This window comes from Plectropomus leopardus, chromosome 4 (assembly GCF_008729295.1).
Source record: "Plectropomus leopardus isolate mb chromosome 4, YSFRI_Pleo_2.0, whole genome shotgun sequence".
Lineage (NCBI taxonomy): Eukaryota > Metazoa > Chordata > Actinopteri > Perciformes > Serranidae > Plectropomus > Plectropomus leopardus.
This window is the reverse complement of record NC_056466.1, coordinates 35,216,264-35,234,714: the sequence shown is the minus strand read 5'-3', so window position 1 is coordinate 35,234,714 and position 18,451 is coordinate 35,216,264. Positions and strand designations below refer to the sequence as shown.

Sequence of the window (18,451 nt, the reverse complement as noted above, 5' to 3'; positions counted from 1 at the left end):
AATGTGCAGCAGAGTGGAGGGTGTGTCCTCCAAAGCGCTGCTGCCTCAAAGCTAAAGACAAAAGTCGTGTGATCTGAACAAATTTGAATTCCCTTTAACCTGCAGCATCCTGTTCAGCTCTGATTCATGTGGAACATCCGTGCTGTCTGAAACAGGACCATTGGTAATATTACGGGAGGCTATAAACACTGTATATGCTGTAATTTATTTTACTATTTTTTAACAGTTGTACAGTATTTCATTACTTTGTGTGATGGCTGAAAATCCCAAATCTACACCCCCCCAACTGTCCTGTGTGTAGACACCCTGCAACCTTTGAACCTTTTTGTTTTAATAAAAACCTCAGACCGACACTTTAGCGGGGTCTTTTGTCAGTCTTTTGTGAGTGCTTTGACAGATGACTTTTTATGGTACAATAATCGTCTCAGAAAACATCACGGTAAACGGTATTACACAATTATTATTATTATTATGAATCATAGCGAAACTGAAAGGAATGAAAACAAAAAAAATGAACAATGTGGGGCTTAACTGCAATTGCAAATGACTGTGTGAGGGTTAGTTGAGCTGGACAGGGAAGTGGTGTGTGTGTGTGTGTGTGTGTGCGCGCGTAAGTTGCGTTACCAAATGGATAAGCAATGCAGTTGAGCCCAGAAGTCAGCTCGGATGTGGACAAGCGGATTTTATGTCAGACTTTTTAAAATTTCAAATGTTTTTGTGGTTAGAGGTTAAAGTTAAAAGCAGGACATATATATTGATCTGCATGGCCGAACGGTTCTCCCTGACATGCACAGACATGTTTGATGTGTTTCCTCCTTTGGCAGACACTCTGCCTCCACATTTTCTGCAAACTGGAAACACATCAATGACAACACGGTGTTCATTTTTGGGATATCCAAACTGATCCCACATGGCTGTGTGTGTAGCACAAGCTGAGGAGTCTGACAGTCAGGGAGGAGATGGCTGCACAGTTAAAATTCTCTGACCAGTGGCTTTTTTTAATACCAGCAGGTGGGTTTTCATTACAGATTTGCACAAAACTTATAATAAAGCACAATTGCGGGATGACTGTTTCCACTGAGTGATCTGTGACTTGCTTCCATGAAGCATGGTGATGGATGCTCAAACATTACCAGCTTTACTTCGTTTGCAGTCACCACACTAGTCGTCATTATTTCCAATCCAAGGCCACGTAGGCGTGTTATGGAGCCATGATGGAAAGGCGAGCCCCTCATACGTGGGAGCGGCCACGTATGAGGGATTTCTGGAAGGTGATAGTCCACAATTTCACAGAGGAATTGTGGATTCAAAACTTCAAGATGATCAACTTTTGAAGAGTTATGTGATGCAGTAACACCTCTTGTAGCTCCTGCTGCATCATGAGGGAGCCAGTTCCTACTGACAAGCACATAACCATAGCACCATGTGACCTCGAAAAGCCAAAAAAGTGTTTCCATTGTAGTTTTGCAAAATATAGCTTTTTTTGAATCGACTGAAATACCACCTCATGCAAGTGTAAAACATTTTTCACGATAAATGGAATTTTTAAAAAAATTAAAGTGTTTCCATTAGGTGGGTTTTATATATGAGATTTTAGTTTGCACAGGTTGAGGGTCAATGGAAACCCGCCAAGTGAAACCGCTGTTTCCTTAAACCCGACATTATCAGTCAGAAAAATTAAAACCACCCCAAACTGAAGGACATGATGTGCCTCATCTCATCGCACTTTTGACACGTTTTTTTTTTTGTATTAAATAGTTTTATTTTCAAGAGCAATGTACAATTTGCAAACAAATGTAAACAGGGAGATTCTGCCAGAATCTGGCATGAACATGAACTACAAAAGCTTGAGACAATATAAAACAAATAAATTAGCATCACTGGTTTCCCCAGGCGACAATCACGTATGTGACCTCCAGCTGGTCTAGATCTTGTGGTAAAACACTGCTGTGTAGTGACTGAATGAGACGCTGTCGCAGGTTAAATACCCAGCTGTTTGCCGCACATATCCACTCTGTCACTGTGACAACTGATGGCCGAGGCAGTCAGTGTTTTGATCAGGCGGTTCACACAGACCCAGGCTCAGAGTGAGCACACCAGGGGCATAGCTTAAGCAATGTGCCTCAAATCACTCAAAACACTGCATTATTAAATCTTTATTCATTCCAGCATAAAACTAAGCCAATAAATAGGGTCATGTGTGCTAACCCTGGACTCTTAGATTGCTATAACTTAGTAAAAAACACGTAGAAGTAACTGATGCTCCTTACAAACTAGCTAAAATCTAAACAGAACATCCATTTTTAAAGAGGTAAACTTTGAAACCTAAGCTGAGGCGACTCGTCAGCTGAAATACAGAAACATCGCAGCCTCTCCGAGCAGCTCCTGGCCTGTTCTTGGAACCCCAACAACTTCAGACAGGGAAGGAACTTTGTCAAACGGTGTCCTCAGACATGTTCTTCAAAACAAAGGACAGGAGAATAAAGGATGTCGCCCCCTGTGATGATATGCTGTAAAATGTGATGAGGGAGCGGAGAGGACAGCGGCGCCGACGCTCTCTGCTGTCTGCACTGACAGGAGACACACGGGTAAATCTATGATGGCGTATATTCAGAGAGAAGACTGACGGGGACAGCAGGGACAGTCATGGAAGAGGCGGGCCGCTTTAGGCTGACAGGCATTTTGACAGCTTAGAGAAGACGAAAAGGAGGGAAAAGTGGAAGCTCTGGGCGGAGGAGGGAAAACATCTAAATGCACAGAATCTCCAGGGATTCATCTGAGCCGAGAGGGGGTGATGCAGGATGTGGTGTGTGTGTGTGTGTGTGTGTGTGTGTGTGTGTGTGTGTGTGTGAGAGAGAGACTGCGGACCTGTGATGGGTGTGGCCTGGGTGGGTGGGGCAGCCGGGGTGACTGCAGGCTACCAGGTGGTTTGGAGGAAATACATGCTGCTCCGCTCAGAGAAGGGAGGAGCAGCGGCAGACACGGCCCTTCCACCTCCTCCGCACTGGGGGAGAAAGGAGACAGTAGGCGGTGGGATCATCTTCTCAGTCTTTCCGTACCCTCCTCTTTCTCACTGCTTGTTTGTGGCTCTCTTCAGCGTCTCCTCCCTCCTTTGGCTGAATCGGAATAAAATAAAAAGCAAGAAAAAGGCAAATTTAACAGAGGAGACAAACATTTTTTTCTTCTGCATTTGCCACATAATGAAAATATTAACAAAAGTGTAGTCAGCCCCCATTTGGCTTTTAATCTTATTTGACCATTTTATTTATTGACTATTTATTTATACGTTTTTCTGGATGCTATATTACTTTACTAGTTTTTAACATTTTTGTCTATTATTTGTTCCTTTTATTTTTAATCTACCATTTTATCAACTATTAAGAGTATCTTTATTTATTTATTGATTTTACTTATGATTAATATTATATTTATTCATTTTTATATTGTACATGTAGGTTTATCCTGCCTCTGGTTTTTTGCCTCACTTATGGTGGCATTTAAGTCTGATTGATTGATTGATCTGGAAATGTTATCATGTCACCTTAAATTGACTTTAATTAATTTAAGACTTTTTAAAATGCTGAGTAGAATGAAAAAAGTTGTAATAAAGTTTTAAAGAAAATATTTTAATCTTATGCTCATAGGCTACTTTTCAATTTACCAAAACATTTCATAATGATGAATGCAGGTTCAGTGGGACCGGCCTGGACTGTCAAAACTGGAAAATGACTCGACTCTACCAACCACCTGATTAAAACCTTTACGACCTTCGAAAGGCCAGCAGACGCCAGGCCAGTTCACCGACGTACGCTCACTAGTATGTTAATCTTCTTGTGTCACCACAGCGTAAAGCAAGCACACAAAAATCTGTCTTTTGCTGCTTTGCTGTTAAGCACATAAACACGATGTTTTAGCTCTGCGCTCACTGCACAGCATCAGAAAAACTGCTACTCTACTACGTGTGGTAAAACAAGTGTGGCAGCCAATTCACACTTTTTGGACGAGCAGACAGACTCTGACAGATGGAGCGTCTTGTAATAGCTGCTATCAGTGCTGTCAAAGCCCGTATATTGTAGTGACAAATGGAGTCTGGAGATTTTGTGGATTTTGTGGTTTAGCAAAAAGGATCTTTAACAAAAAGGTCTGTCTTGTCAGACACTACAACAATCTAACAATCTGGGCCTGTCAGTGAAGAAAAAAAAGGCAGTTTTAGTGGACGGAAATTGGCGGTGCTAACATGCCTCAAATGTTACGTTGTACGCCGTTTTGCGGCTGCTGGGCCTGTGTTCAACATGTTCCCCACTGCACGAAAAACCCACAACCACTAACATCTGCCTTTTTTATTTCATGGAAGAGGTTTAAATTGGTATTCACTCTCAAATTAACTGACTGAAGAATTAATCGGCTCCAGCCATGATGGGCTTCGATCGGCTACATTTATCAACAGCTGCTCACTCCTACGCTGTGTTTAGAGGGATATGACCATTTCATTATTCATTTTTATATTTTATTAATTATTTTAAAACTATTTTTATGTTCATTATTGTTGTTGCTTTTTTTTTAAATTCAGTATTCAATCTAGGGCTGAACCGAACAATGTTTTTTAATCAATTAATCTATTGATTATTTTTTCGATTAATCAATTGATTTTTTTTTTTTTATTGATCGAATAATTTTTTTTTATTACTCGATCAATATAACGACAAATTTACTAAAAATAAAATTTTAAAACTTGTCATACACTGCAGGGCATTATGCCCCAACAAAAAATAGCCCAGTCTTAACTGGTAATCTGTGTTTTACAGTCTGATATAAAGTCTCTCCAAAATAAAATGAATGCAAGAGCTTGTTTCACTCAAGTAAAAGGAATGTAGTGCAATCTACATTTAACAGTCCAACAGCAAAATAAATAAAACAATGTAAAATTCAAGTCACCTTCAGGAGGAGTAACAAAACAGTTACTCTTTGTTACAGTAACAAACCTCAAATCTAGCAGTCCAACAAAACATCTTACAGTAAAATTAGTGCAATTTGAAAAACACTCTAACTTTTCTCTAACAGAAATAATTATAACTAGTAGATTCTTTCTGCATCAGAATAGTCCATCCTTAACTGGGCCTTAAGGCATATCGCTGCCTGCTGATATGAGTGCTGTATTTTCATATTTATGAGCATATATTCCACTCATTTATGAAATTATACAAGCTCCTGCACAGCTGACAACCCCGTCCTGTAAATGTTTCAAAATAAAATGCATTTTATCAGCAGCTGATGATGTACAGTCAGCTTTTGTTTAGAAAGGGAAGCAAGGAAGTTGAGGAAAAACAAACATCTTTGTATTTCCTCATCTCTGTGACAGAGAGAGACTTTAAACTGCGTATAAAGTGGTATAGAGTCAACAAACGCGAGCATCACGTGTAAAAAAATGGCGAGCCACCGTTTATCTAGATGTGCTGCGGCTGACACGCAGCTCAGACGCGCCTGACAGGCGCCGCTCAGGCAGTGCACGCTCTCATATGATAACACGAGCGCTGAAAAAAAAAAACCCCAACACGATATGATTGGCGCCGCTCACGCTCTCATGCTGTGTGAAACGTTGCGACGCGTCGACGCACGTTTCGTAAATCAACGTATTTACGCAATCGATTACGTCGACGCATCGCCCCAGCCCTAATTCAATCCCACATCATTGCTTTGTTGACTTGGTTATATGTATGCCCTAAATGGGGAATAAAAGGTTGAAAAAGAAAAAAAGCTAATTTCATAATTCATATGTGAACACTATCATAGAGTGATTTCTGGGCTCAGATCGGTTTATATGACAGACTGATAAATGAGGTCAAATGACACCAACCTCATCCTCTAATGTTCTCTCAGGAGCTTTGCTCTCCTCTTCTCCCTCCTCCTCCTCTTCTTCTTCATCATCATCCCCCTCTAGATTGTCGCCTCCAGCATCAGCTTCATCCTCCTCCTCCTCCTCCTCCTCCTCCTCCTCAGCCTCTTCTGATGCTTTTGAAAGAGGGAGAATAAAGGTTAGGACACTGAGGACAAAGACATAAGACATGACACACTGATCGATACTCTCAGAGGAGTGTGTGTTTGAGCCTCTGACCTGCAGCTGGTGCTCCCTCTGTAGCTTCAGCTGCTTTGTCCTCCTCATCTGCTGCTGCCTCCTCTTCTTCCTCATCCTCCTCCTCCTCCTCTTCTTCTACATCAGCCCGGGGAGGGTCCACCTTCTTGTACACGTAGTCGTCATCTGATTTCTACGACACAAACAAGAGAAGGGATCACCACTCATCATTACAAGGATTTGCTGGTGTGCTTCTACAAAAATCAGAAACGATAAATAAATGACTCGTTAGGTTCTTGGTACCTTTGGCCAGCAGAAGAGTACAGTCAGTCCTATAGGCAGGCCGACTGTCAGGATGTAGATCACCCAGAGCCACGGCCGCTCCTCTGCTGCCATCATCAGCTGAGCAAAGATCCCCGGCTGGTGGGGATGAAGGGCGAGGACGGACAATGAAGCAGCGAGCACATAGTGAGCCTTTCCCTCACACAAACTGACAGCCCTGTGCTGAATTATATGCATATAGCGACGATGTATGTGCCTGTTAGGATGCTGCTCTGTGTTCTCCAAGCCATTACAAACATCACACTGACCTCGTTAGCGCTGGCGACCAGTTTCTTCAGCCCCCAGCTGTCAGAGGCCCAGCGGTCGGCCACCTCCTTGTGAGAGGTGATAATGAAGTTGTCAAAGTAGATTTCTGAGGTCATGGACCACAGCTCCAGGCCCACAGCCTTGAAAGGTGTCATCCTGAACGGCTGCAGGTCCTCAAAATATTCCGGGTTATCGATCTTGCGCGGCTTCCAGACTCCCTTGGGAGAGAGCAGAGAATGTAGAGGAAAAATGATTAGGATGGTTTCAGCTAGGGCACAAACATGCAGCATCTCCTACAGGACAGGTTAGAGGTGTTGCAAATTGCAGAGAGAAAAGTGTCTCCTGTCAACTGTCTCAAATTACATTAATAATAAGCCAGATGACAGCATGACAGGGTTCCTACAGCTAAAGCCATGTTAGATTGAAGACTTTTTTTTCTGCCACTCATTAATAGATTTAAGACACACAAAAAAGAAAACACATGAACTGACAGCTACTACCTAAAATTTGGGACAATTCTGCCCAAATCTTTAGTGTCACATAAAATGTGACTTTTTTGTCTTGTGGCCGATTCAAGGGTAGAACAAAAGTAACGTTACATTCGTAGGAAGATAGCAAGTAAGCTACTCACTCATCTTTTAAGTGTTTATGTCTCTTGTCTGATCTCGAGTGCACAGCTGATAGCTACGTGTTTGTTTACATGAGGTGACAGAGGTGCATATCTAATGGATTTAATGTGGATAGAGAGCTCCAGTGTTAGGTGATTCTACTAGATAGTGAGACACTTGCTTTCGTGTTGGGACATGGTGTCCTTATGTTCCACTCAGGATTAACTGCTGAGTCATGTGGGACATGTGGTAAAGTCTGGTAAACCGGTCCACTGTTTGGCTTAATATCAAACTGGTTTTAAAATGTTCACGCCAGTCCAAACCTAGACAGCACTACCACCGCAGAAGCCCAGCTTTCAACTCCTGCGGATTCAGGTTAACAGCAACACATATTTTAACCATACAAACAAGGCTTACCTTAAAAAAACAACAACAAAAAAAAAACAATATCAGACTTAGCCGGACCCAAACAGCTGATCTGTGGTTGAGAAAATGTAGTGCCAAAGGAAAAGCTGTCTGACACCAAAATAGTGTCCACTTAGACCTATAATGATTCTTTCAGGTAGGCCTTTTAAAGTGGCTAAAATAAGTTGAAATTCCCCATCCACAGCAGTGCAGTGCTGAGCTTCAAGGGTGATTTGTAATTGTAATTTGTAATATATTCATTTATTTACGAAGAAATAAATGTAGATACACCCAAGTCAGATGGGGAGCTAGTTTTTATTGGTAGTCCCTTCCCTGATGTTTAAAAGCATCCTAAAATTAAAAAAAAAAACAAAAACAAAAACAAAAAACGAAAACCATATATAGATACAATATACACAATGTCTACGACAAACACAGCTAAGATAAACAGGCACACAATATAGTTAAATACGTGCTGGTCCTATCTGTTTCTGCAAACGGGGCGTGCTGACCACTATTTGCTGAATGTTATACACTGACTATACACAAGCGTCTCACACAGCCCCATTTCAAAAATCCCTTTAAAACATGAATTTGAACAGTGTAGGCACAAAGAACTGATCTGAGGAAATAATCAGCATTGAGCAGTAAGCCCTGTGAATGTAGCCTGAGTTTGATTTGTTTTTATTTTTTTTTTTACCCATGTAGTACAATTAAACTCTAATAAGCCCAAAACAGCTGGTTAGGTCCTGGTTATAGTTGTAGTTACCTGATAGTTGGGATTGTCCACCAGAGGGGCTTTCCACTTGCCCTTGTACTGAGGGTTGTTGATCTTGGGACGCTTCCACTCCCCGCAGCCGGGGGCCGTCTCACAGGCCGGGTTAGGAATCTGCGGGGCCTCCCACTCTCCATCCATCTCCTCCTCCCTACACACGGAGGAGAGCAGTCAACCTGGCTCACTAACTCACTCTAAGCATGATTCAAACGCTGTTTGTTTGGGAGGTGGATGTGTTCACTCACCAGTCCTCTGGTTTCTCAGCGTTTGGGTCCGGGACAAACTCTGGTTCGTCGTCCAGCCAGCCCTCTGGCTTTAAAGCATCAAGGTCATCAATCTTTGCTGGAGCATCCTCATCCCTGAGACACACAAACACACACACACGGCCATGTTTGTTATTATAAATATGGTCACTAAGGCCCTAACATTTAACCGTTAGGGCCCACTTTATTATTACACACACACTCATATAGCTGTGCACAAAAAATGCACTTAAAAAAAAAATCAAACTTAAAAAAATATTTTACAAACATCAGTCCTAACCATAAATATTAAATATTCATTAATCTTCAGATTTTTTAAAAATCACAGCCTGGGATATGTCAATTATTAGCAGCAACATTGATTGTGACAGCTAGTGGAAATATCATGTATTTTCTCCATATGCCAAATATGGTTAAAAAAAATTGTCATCAGGTGAAGAATAGTAAAAAATGACAAATTCCAAGGCAAAAGCCCAGAATGACACCCAGAAATAATACAATGCATTTATTTTTTATGCTTTGATGGCTGTGGGATCAAAAACTGAAGTTTGAATGAGTTTTTCATGGCACATTTTTTTTGCACCAAACAGTGTGAATGTAACAATTTAGTTTCCTCATATTTTAGACTTATCTTAGGAGCTGAGCTGAAAATTCCAAGATTAAACAAAAATACAAAACCTTGCTAAAATGTATGTCATATGCATGAACACATCCAAAATGATCAAAGAATGAAGAATGAAAAGCATGTAAAATGCATCAGACAGTCCCGAAGGGTCAAACATTGTGCAACATAATCTATACTGTCTACTAGTGCAGGGATTGTAGTCACCAGTCATCGGGCTTGACGGCTTCAGGATCAGGAATCTTGGCCCTCTCGTCCCAGTCCTCCGGCTTGGAGTCACTGGGGTCATCTATCTCTTTGGGTGGGTTGACCGGAGGCACCACGTCATGCAGCAGGCTGCCACGGCTCACGCTGGACTGGTCGATGAACATCTCGTAGCTGTTGTCTGGGTGGAGGACTGACAACAGGAAAAAATGTACAGTGTGGTGTATAAGGTATTATTACATAGAAAAAATATACATTTCAGATAGATATACAAACATATATATTATTAAACATATTCTCTTTTGGAATCGACTGTGTACCCAGAGTGTAAAGGTGAGTCTTCTTGTCAGTGTAGAACTTCTTGAGGTCGACATCAGCCCTCTTGGCGTGCTTCTCTTCCATGTCTTTGTTCAGAGGGTTCTGGTGGCGGAAGATGAAGTGCAGCTTGTAATCCTCGCCGCACTTGTCTGGACCGAACATGATGGTGTAAGGTGTACGGTCGTGGAATTGCTCCTACAGTGCAGAAGAAACAAGTTTGATTTGAAAGAGTAACTAGAGTCTATTTAGTCTAAATCTGCATAAAAATGTATTAAAAATCCAGACAACCTTCCCTCTACCGCACATACACAAGAGAAAGGAGGACTGCTCTGAAGATTTTGGATTCTGTTTCCATCGATAACTAAGATAGATAACTTAGATAATCACTCCAGGGTGATTATTTAAATGGCCTGTGTACATCTCAACTTTACATAATATAAATAGAGGAGGGTAGAAAGAAAACATGTATACCTACCAGATTGAGATTGCTAGTGTCTGACAGCAGTTTGATGTAGGCTCCACCACAGTCGATACCATCCTGGAAATTCACCTCATACCTGCAGCCAGAACACAACAAACAAAGAGCAGGGAACAGATTTTAGTTATTCACATCCACAAATGCTAACCACTGTGGCTCATGAAAAAAGTCCACTTGCATGAACAACTAGAAGTACAGCCTAGTGATTGTATGCCTCTGCAAAGCTGTCAAGCTGTAGTTACAGTTTACATCTGTGTCTATAAAAACATGGATGCTTCAGCTCACATAGAGGAAGATCTCTATAGTCAGCGCAGATTCAAGATTAGTGTCACAGATTCAGTATCTGACCAAATGCCTCCTCTAAATGCCTCCTGACAGTCAGAAAAGTGTTTTCACTGAACATTATGTCACAGTAAAGCTGACCTTTGACCTTCTGGATATACAGTGTCATCATTTCATCATTATATTCTGTGAGACATTTTGTCATGAGCAGTGCATGAATTCTTGAGTAATGGTTGAAAACATGTTTTGTGAGGCCATGGTAACCTTTCATCTCCGACCACAAAATCCTAATCAGGTCGTCCAAATAAAGTCCAAGTAAATGTTTGTGGTTGGAGTCAAACCCACAGCCGCTGTGTGAGGACTTTGTACAAAAAAAGACTCTACCTAGTAAGCTACTGGGCGCCCTGTTTGTGCCACAAATTTTAAGAAATTCCCACAAGCTGTTCTTGAGATACCGCATTCACGAGAATGCAACCGGTGAGGTCACAGTAACCTTGACCTTTGGCCCACGACCACCAAATTCTAATGAGTTTCCAAATGTGCCAAATTTGAAGAAATTCTCAACAGTTGATCCTTGAGCCTGAGTGGGCATTTGTAAATGATTTAAAAATTCCTTCAAGACGTTCTTGGGATATAACATTCATGAAAATGGGACAGATGGACAACCTGAAAACACAGTGCCTCTGGCCAAGGCTATTACCAGTGTGAGTGTATGTGTGTGCGTGTTTGAACTCACTGCACAACCAGAGGCTCATCCTGGAAGACAAAGGGTTTGTTGAGCATTGCAGAGATAGCGTGGTGTTTGGCTCGGGACTTTAGCACCAGACCCTTGTCTCCTGGAACTTTGTTCTCCTTTAGCTGCTCCACAGCCCACTTCCCTGCAGCCAGAGAGGACACAGTCAGCATTTATCGTCATGGTTTCGGAGTCTCTGCTTGAGACAGCTTTTGTGTCGTCAACAGAAAAATCACAAAAACTTTTTAAGAGTCTTGAACTGAGGTGTTGTGACATAATAACTCAACAATATGGCTGCAAAGTGTGATCATAACCACTAGAGATGGTGGCCCAAACTAAAGTACGAGACATAGTTGTAAATATATTTATTTGCATCATACATCAGAAGAATGGGTATGAAGGAGGGAAAGATTTAAAAAAAACCAAATTGTACAAGCCCTTATACAAACATGTCTAGATTGGCAGAGAGGTAAAAAAGCAACTTACCATCATATTTGGCGATGTCATCATCTGCATCTCCCTTCACTGTCTGTGACAGCTGCCAACTGTGAGGATAAAAATAAAAAAACCTCTAAGCTTCCACACAAGAAAAGGTGTCACACTAACACACTGCAACCACTGACTGTGTGAGTTTATCCTGATCAATCAGCACCACCACAGGCTCATGTATCCTCACATGCACCCAACACTGACACTCAGGGCTCCCACACATTGTTATAGAAAAAAATCTCAAAACTGTTTTTATTTCTTTATTTTCTCTCATTATTTTGGCTTATTCTTATTGCTAGGCACTACCTTTACTAAAGTTCTATTTGGGATTATTGCAATTCACGTAATTTTGTTATTTTTTTTACTGTACTGTGCTACTCATGAAAGAGGTCTGTGGGATAGGATGGAGTTGGACTGAATAAGGTTTATGGTTAGGGTTAAGGTTCTGACAACTCTTTGTCAAATAAAACCAAAAAGAAAACAAAAGAAAATATTGTCTGTTTTCTGTTTACTCCAGCTACCACCGGCTTGTTTCAATATCTTTTGTTTGTTTTAGATGGATAGATGAGAGAAGATATTTGCAGATTTTTGTCACTGAAAGAGAGTTTTAGGCCAAGCGTGGTTTAGTTTCACTTTTAATGCGCCTGATGTTCTGCTGCGCATCTCTGCTGCTATTACACTATAAATAACCCAACGCTGTATATTTTTTAATACCGCTCCCAATTAGCAGTCCTGCTCCACTGAGACTATGGTGGGATGATTTAGACTATGATGGCCCGCCATAGTCTTGGTTATTAAGGGGAAACACTGCAGCCAGAAAACCAGACAATAGTTTGTTTTTACAGTTTCTGGCTGTGATAAATGGTATCGTTTCGGCAATTTTTAAAGAAAACATATCTATATATTCTATAGTTTTTTTAAGAAAGGCAAGTTTGGCAGTAAAATAAATAGAAAATAAAGCCATTTGAAGTTGTATGCTCCTCCCTTAAAGTCAAAAGTGCTTAAAAAAATATTTGACATGCCTAGTGGGCATTCATGAAGGGAGAGATGGAAGAAAAATGAGGAAACAGATGGTGGACAAATTAACAAAAAAATCCAAAACCTTGTCACATGTCGACATATATTAATGCTACATTACATCATCAGCTACAGAAAATAAATTTGAGTGTAGACTATAGACTGTATTTACTAGTTTCGTGACTTTTCCCCACCGGGAAAATGTAATTGTGAAATTCTCAGACTTTTCCAGGTATTCCAGTGACCGTGGGCACCCTGTATACTGTGTTTTTAGCAGTGGTGGTAGATTTTTCAGGCTGTACCTGTCCAATGATCCATCATCAAACGTCTCTGCTAAGTAAACGTCTCCAGTGGGAACGGGAGTCTTGTATGTTACCTGGGCAACATAAACCATAAATCAGAAGGCTGTTTTCAATCATCCAAAGCTTTGCAACTGAGAAGGAGAATCTTTGACATACTTCAGTTTGACCTTAACCCATTTCTGACCTGAAAGGAGACATTTGCATCCGTTCCAGCTTTGCCAGCCTTCCCATTTTCTGTGGCGTCAGTCTCATCGACGTGGTCATCGTCCATCACTGTCGCCTCCTCCTCTTCCTCCTGCTCCTCTTCTGCCATCAGAACCTTTAATTCCTCCTCATCCAACCCCATATCTTCATCGCTGTCTGAGACACCAACCTCCGACTGCTGCTGCTGGGCCACTACAGCCGCCACAGCCGAGGAGAAGAGGAGCAGCGTGCACCACATCCAACCCTTGTCCAACTTCATCTGCAGGGGGGAGGAGGGTGATAGCAGGACGGAGAACAGAGGGTGAGATAAGGGAGAGAGGGAAGGTGTGTTGGGAAAAAGACACAAGTGTAAGATGTTAGCTATGAAGTGCAGCCATGTGTGTGTGTTGATGATATGATTTGAGAATGTGTGTTAGAGGATGGAGGGATAAGAGGGTGAGAGAAAACAAAGAGATTGAGGTCACATTAGGACACAGTGCTGCTTGATATGGGCCCATGTCCTCAGATCACATCCTTATCTCTCATGTTTCGCACCGTTTCCCTACAAAAGCTTTAATTCGGCCCCTTCTCTGCTCCAACGCTTTCCCACCAGCTTAAAGACAGACTCCTCCGAAACAGATGCCAGAAACATCTGTGCTTTCAAATCCATAGCATACAAGTAGCCTTGATGGATTTACAGTGTCCCCTTTGCAAGCATCTTTACAAGAGAGATATCACTGTGTGTTGTATTTATTTTACTGCCTATTGGTATATTTTCTTGAAAAAACATTTAGACCACTTTCTTTTTCTTTGAATTTTTTTGGCTATTTTTAAAGAAAAAATTCTGGCTTTTTTTTTTCTTTAAAATTGTGGTTCTTTTTAAAGAAAACACACCTTCCAAGCCTGTGGGATATTTTCTTTCACAAAAATCCACCAAAAATTAAACCATTTATCACAGCCAGCAACTGCAAAAACAGAAATTATTATTGGATTTTCACATTTCTGACAGTCGTTGAACACATCATATGTTATTATACTGGTTTGTGAAAGAAAATTCCCTGACTTTTTCAAAACTTTGAGGTAGGGTTGCAGCAATATATCGGTTTTAAGGAATACCATAATATGAAAGGTGATAATAATCATACTGTATACATTTGTTTATCTATGATATGAAAAAAATATGCAACTGGACTGAGAATCTCACCTTAGTCTTTTTTTCCAAAAGTGAGACTTTTTACCCATACTTCAATTTCTAAAAATGGTTCCAAGTTTTAATTAAAGAGATAAAATATTTGTTCAACCAAAACTGACCCTTCTGTTTTTATTTCTTTAAGGGTCATTCTGACTGATAATAATAAAAAAATAATAATAATAATAATTCTGTAATACTGTTAAATTTTCTGAGACGATTATCTTACCATGAAAGTCTCATCTCACTGTAGCAACCCTACTTTCAGAGTATATTTAGTTTACCAAGACAATTTTTGCAAATTCAATAATTTCTCTAGGTTTTTCATGCCGTACAAACCCGTTTGGTCTTCATTTGTAACAATAAATTGATCAGATTAAGATCTTTGTGTGTTCCCCTCTGTGCTTTAGAAATCTTCCCTGGCTGAATACTGGAACAATTCACAGATCAGTTGCACCAAACAGCTCCAATGACCTATTGATCAGGCCACAGATGCTGACTCTTGTTGTGAGCCGCCTGAAATGAGAAGCATCACTGCAGACAGCACAGCAGCACGCCTCCCTTCATTCCTGATTACCTCTAACTCCCATACTGTTATTGTTCTATTTGCCAACATCAGAGAGCAAGAGGATCAAAAGGAGAAACAGAAGGGGAGAGATGATGAACCGGCTGCACTGATAAGAGCGATCGTGTTTTGAAAAGCATCAAAATAATGCTCAGTTATTAGTTTGAATGCAAGCAAGGTAGCAGTTTGTGAAAAATCTTGGCCACATCCTGTATAGGAAAAGGTGGCTGCATCCCGTGTAGGAACAGCCAAAAGGTTCTTATATTAAAACACAAATGTGTATATAGGTATTCACCTTCAAAGTGTGCAAACTAAAACTGCAAATAAAAAAAATATGCCTAATGGAAACACGTCAATTTGAAAAAAAACTCCCATTAGTCGCAAAAAGGTTTTTACTCTCACATGAGGTGGTTTTTCAGGTGATTCAAAAAAAGCCATATATTGTAAAACTGCAATGGAAATGCTTTTTTGGCTTTTATAACTCACATGATGCTATGGCTATGTGCTTGTCAGTATGAACTGGCTGCCTCATGATGCAGCAGGAGCTACATGAGGTGTTTTTGCATCACATAACTCTTCAAAAGTTGAGCGGATCATCCGGAAATTTTGAATCCACAATTCCTCTGTGAAATCATGGGCACCTCCCAGAAATCCCTCATACGTGGCCGCTCCCACATATAAGGGGCTGGCCTTTCCATTATGGATCTATAACACGCCTACATGGCCTTGGATTGGAAAAAATGACGACTAGTGAAGTGGCTACAATAGAAATTAAGCTGCTAATGTTTTAAACATCCATCACCATGCTTCTTGGCATGTTGTTGTGAGAGGAGAAGTCACAGAACATCACTCAGTGAAAACACAGTCATCTTCAAGTTTTCAGTCTGTTCATCTCCCCTTCACATTTTTGCAGCAAAATATATTTAGTGGACTGAAAAGTGGTTGATTTTATTATTCCAGTCAGCCACCAAAGAGCAATCATATTTGTAATATCAATACTTTATTCATTAAAAATCAATACTTAGGAGACCATGCTACACTCAAAAATATTGCGATACTTCGATTTTTGTTTCCCACCCCTACTATTGCTTCGCTGTGTGATTTTAATAGTGTGCAAATGTTTTGCTGGTTCCTGTTGCATTGCTTGATCTGTCTATGAATTTAAACCATCACCTCATCAGTTTCAAAATATCACGCTAAAGGTCAACAGCTGAAAATAAGCCAGCTGTCTAAAACTGGCACATTCATAGAAATGTTGATAATGTGCATTGTAGAAATGAAATGAATACATTAATGGTGGAAATAAAAAAATAATAAATAGAAATAAAAAACATATTTACAATTGTCATAATAATATATTTAAACTTATTTTGCAGAATCATTATATTACATCACTTCTTAAAACCCATCCTTTTGGACTTGCCTTTATGTGATGTCGTATTTTCATTTTGTCTTTTTATTTCTTTTTACCTTCTTAATTCATGTTTTATTTCTTTTATTTCCTTTTAATTGTGGTTTTATTGCTTTTATTGTTTCTGTTGTTGATGTGTTTGGTCTATTACATTCCTTTTTTACTAGTTTTTGTGTTATTTCTTAAGTTGCTCATTGCCTTTTATCTGTGTTTTCAAGCCAATTTCTCAGGTCTCAAAGGGATAATATATGCAATTAAAGGTTATTAAAATCATGTACCACGCAGCTATATAAGATCATAATACACAGATATATAACGTACTAGATTATAAGTCATACACATACCTAATCAAATCAACCAGCTTTTCTGTCTGGAAGTCAGTTTCCAGCAAATTCTAGTTCCCATTTAGCTTTAGTCCTACTGGACACAGTCACAGTTCTGTAGCATCCCTACCAGCCTCTGGTTGATTGCCAGAAAGCTATTCTTTAATTTTTATAATTCCGTAGAGAAGCTTATCACTGAACAAAAGTAGGAGCTCGACAGAAGAGGTCACGGGACAGTGTTGAGGAGCTAACATGGCTGCCAGCGAGCACTGCAATGTCCAAACTCTTTTAGATGAACGGCTCTGGCTGCAGCACCTGCTCCGCTAGCTAGCTATGCTAACTGAACGGCGCGCCAATCATAAACACGAAACGTTGGCTTAAGCTTAGCTGGCAAACTAATGGAGCCCACTTCCAAAACATACCCTGGCGTTCAAAACATAAAAATCTCAATTCAAAGCGAAGGGTGGCTTTAAATGTCCTGTTAGAGAGCAGAAATGAGTGGACAGCATCGTTAGCTCGCTCGGTTAGCAGCGCTGTAGCACAGGGAGGATGGAGAGAATGAATGAGCGCGCACAAACAAACCTTGCGTCTTCTTGTAAACGCGGAGGGAATGTCGATAAAAGCTGATATTCCGCCTGAAAAGCACAGAGGTAGTATCCTGTGCGTCAGACCTACTCGGAGGCCTGCCGTACACGGTCGAAAAAAACCCAGTTGTCGGCTAGAGAAGATGGGAGGTAGATGACAGCTTTGCTCGGATAACGGTGCGCGCTTGATGAGTGAGCGAGACGGCCAATGCGCACGCGCACGTCGCGCAGATGGCGAGCGTGAATGGTGCGTTCATGTGTAACCAACAGTCGGTACAAATCAGAGCCGAGATGAGAGCCATCTTTCTTTCTTTCTTAATTGACCACTTTTCAAATTATACAGTATAACACACATGCACAAATGAATATTTAGAGTAATTTGAAGCCCTTTATCTAAGCCTTGTGATATTTGCCAGTAAGACAGACAAATCTGAGACATCATCAGTGAAACAAGAGCCTGTATTACAGTTTAGAAACAAGACCGTGGCTTCCAAAATTGGTGTCAGTCTGTTAAAATATGCATAGATCTACAGAGACACTTCAACCCAGAATTCTTGAGAGTAAAAACATTCGTAGCGTAAGTGAGAGATTGATTCAGTTTCTTCTTTACAGACAGAACAAGTTGGAGAAACAATGTTCTTGCTGTCCGAGGCTTTTCTCCTAAGACTTTTACTAAGAGAATGCGAACGCTATTCTCTTGCACGAGAGAGGCTACTTTTTAAAATAAATAACATTTGTTACTGACGCGACTAATTATAATTGTATATTTAAAAATTATGTTACAAAAATAACATTATGTATGTGTGTGTGTGAATGCCTTTTCAGTTAATTAAAAATTTCTTGTAACTTTTAATTCCCTGGCGAATTTTAAATTTTAAAGGGTAAAAGTGTATTATAAACAAATCAGCCTCTATGAATGAAATGTTTTTGCCAAAATGTTGTTGGAGATCCAAGTGAAAATCTGTCCAGACGTCACATGTACAAATAGTAAAAATATGAGTACAGTCAAGCAGGGCAGTTGCTGTAGGTTTGAAAGCTCCAA

The 18,451-nt window shown here is 40.4% G+C and overlaps 1 protein-coding gene across 1 annotated transcript; it reads right to left on the bottom strand.

Moving 5' to 3' along the window:
* Positions 1-1,762: 1,762 nt before the first annotated feature.
* Positions 1,763-17,580, bottom strand: clgn (calmegin). The gene is made up of 15 exons (XM_042485157.1): positions 17,408-17,580; positions 13,339-13,617; positions 13,155-13,228; positions 11,833-11,891; positions 11,350-11,491; positions 10,329-10,410; positions 9,856-10,048; positions 9,539-9,728; positions 8,692-8,805; positions 8,441-8,597; positions 6,661-6,876; positions 6,374-6,490; positions 6,113-6,263; positions 5,855-6,009; positions 1,763-3,116 (listed from the first exon to the last, which is right to left on the bottom strand). Exons 2-15 carry the CDS (start codon positions 13,615-13,617, stop codon positions 3,045-3,047), a joined length of 2,001 nt encoding a protein of 666 aa, XP_042341091.1. The 5' UTR covers positions 17,408-17,580; the 3' UTR covers positions 1,763-3,044.
* Positions 17,581-18,451: the final 871 nt, after the last annotated feature.

What these genes read in the sequence shown, in the direction of transcription:
- clgn (XM_042485157.1), bottom strand. Translation starts at nt 13,617, where the DNA reads ATGAAGTTGGACAAGGGTTGGATGTGGTGCACGCTGCTCCTCTTCTCC. An exon ending in GATGAGCCTCTGGTTGTGCA is followed by an intron (nt 10,411 to 11,349) that starts GTGAGTTCAAAC and finishes TTCTGGCTGCAG; the next exon opens with GTATGAGGTGAATTTCCAGG. An exon ending in GCCGTCAAGCCCGATGACTG is followed by an intron (nt 8,806 to 9,538) that starts GTGACTACAATC and finishes TGTGTGTCTCAG; the next exon opens with GGATGAGGATGCTCCAGCAA.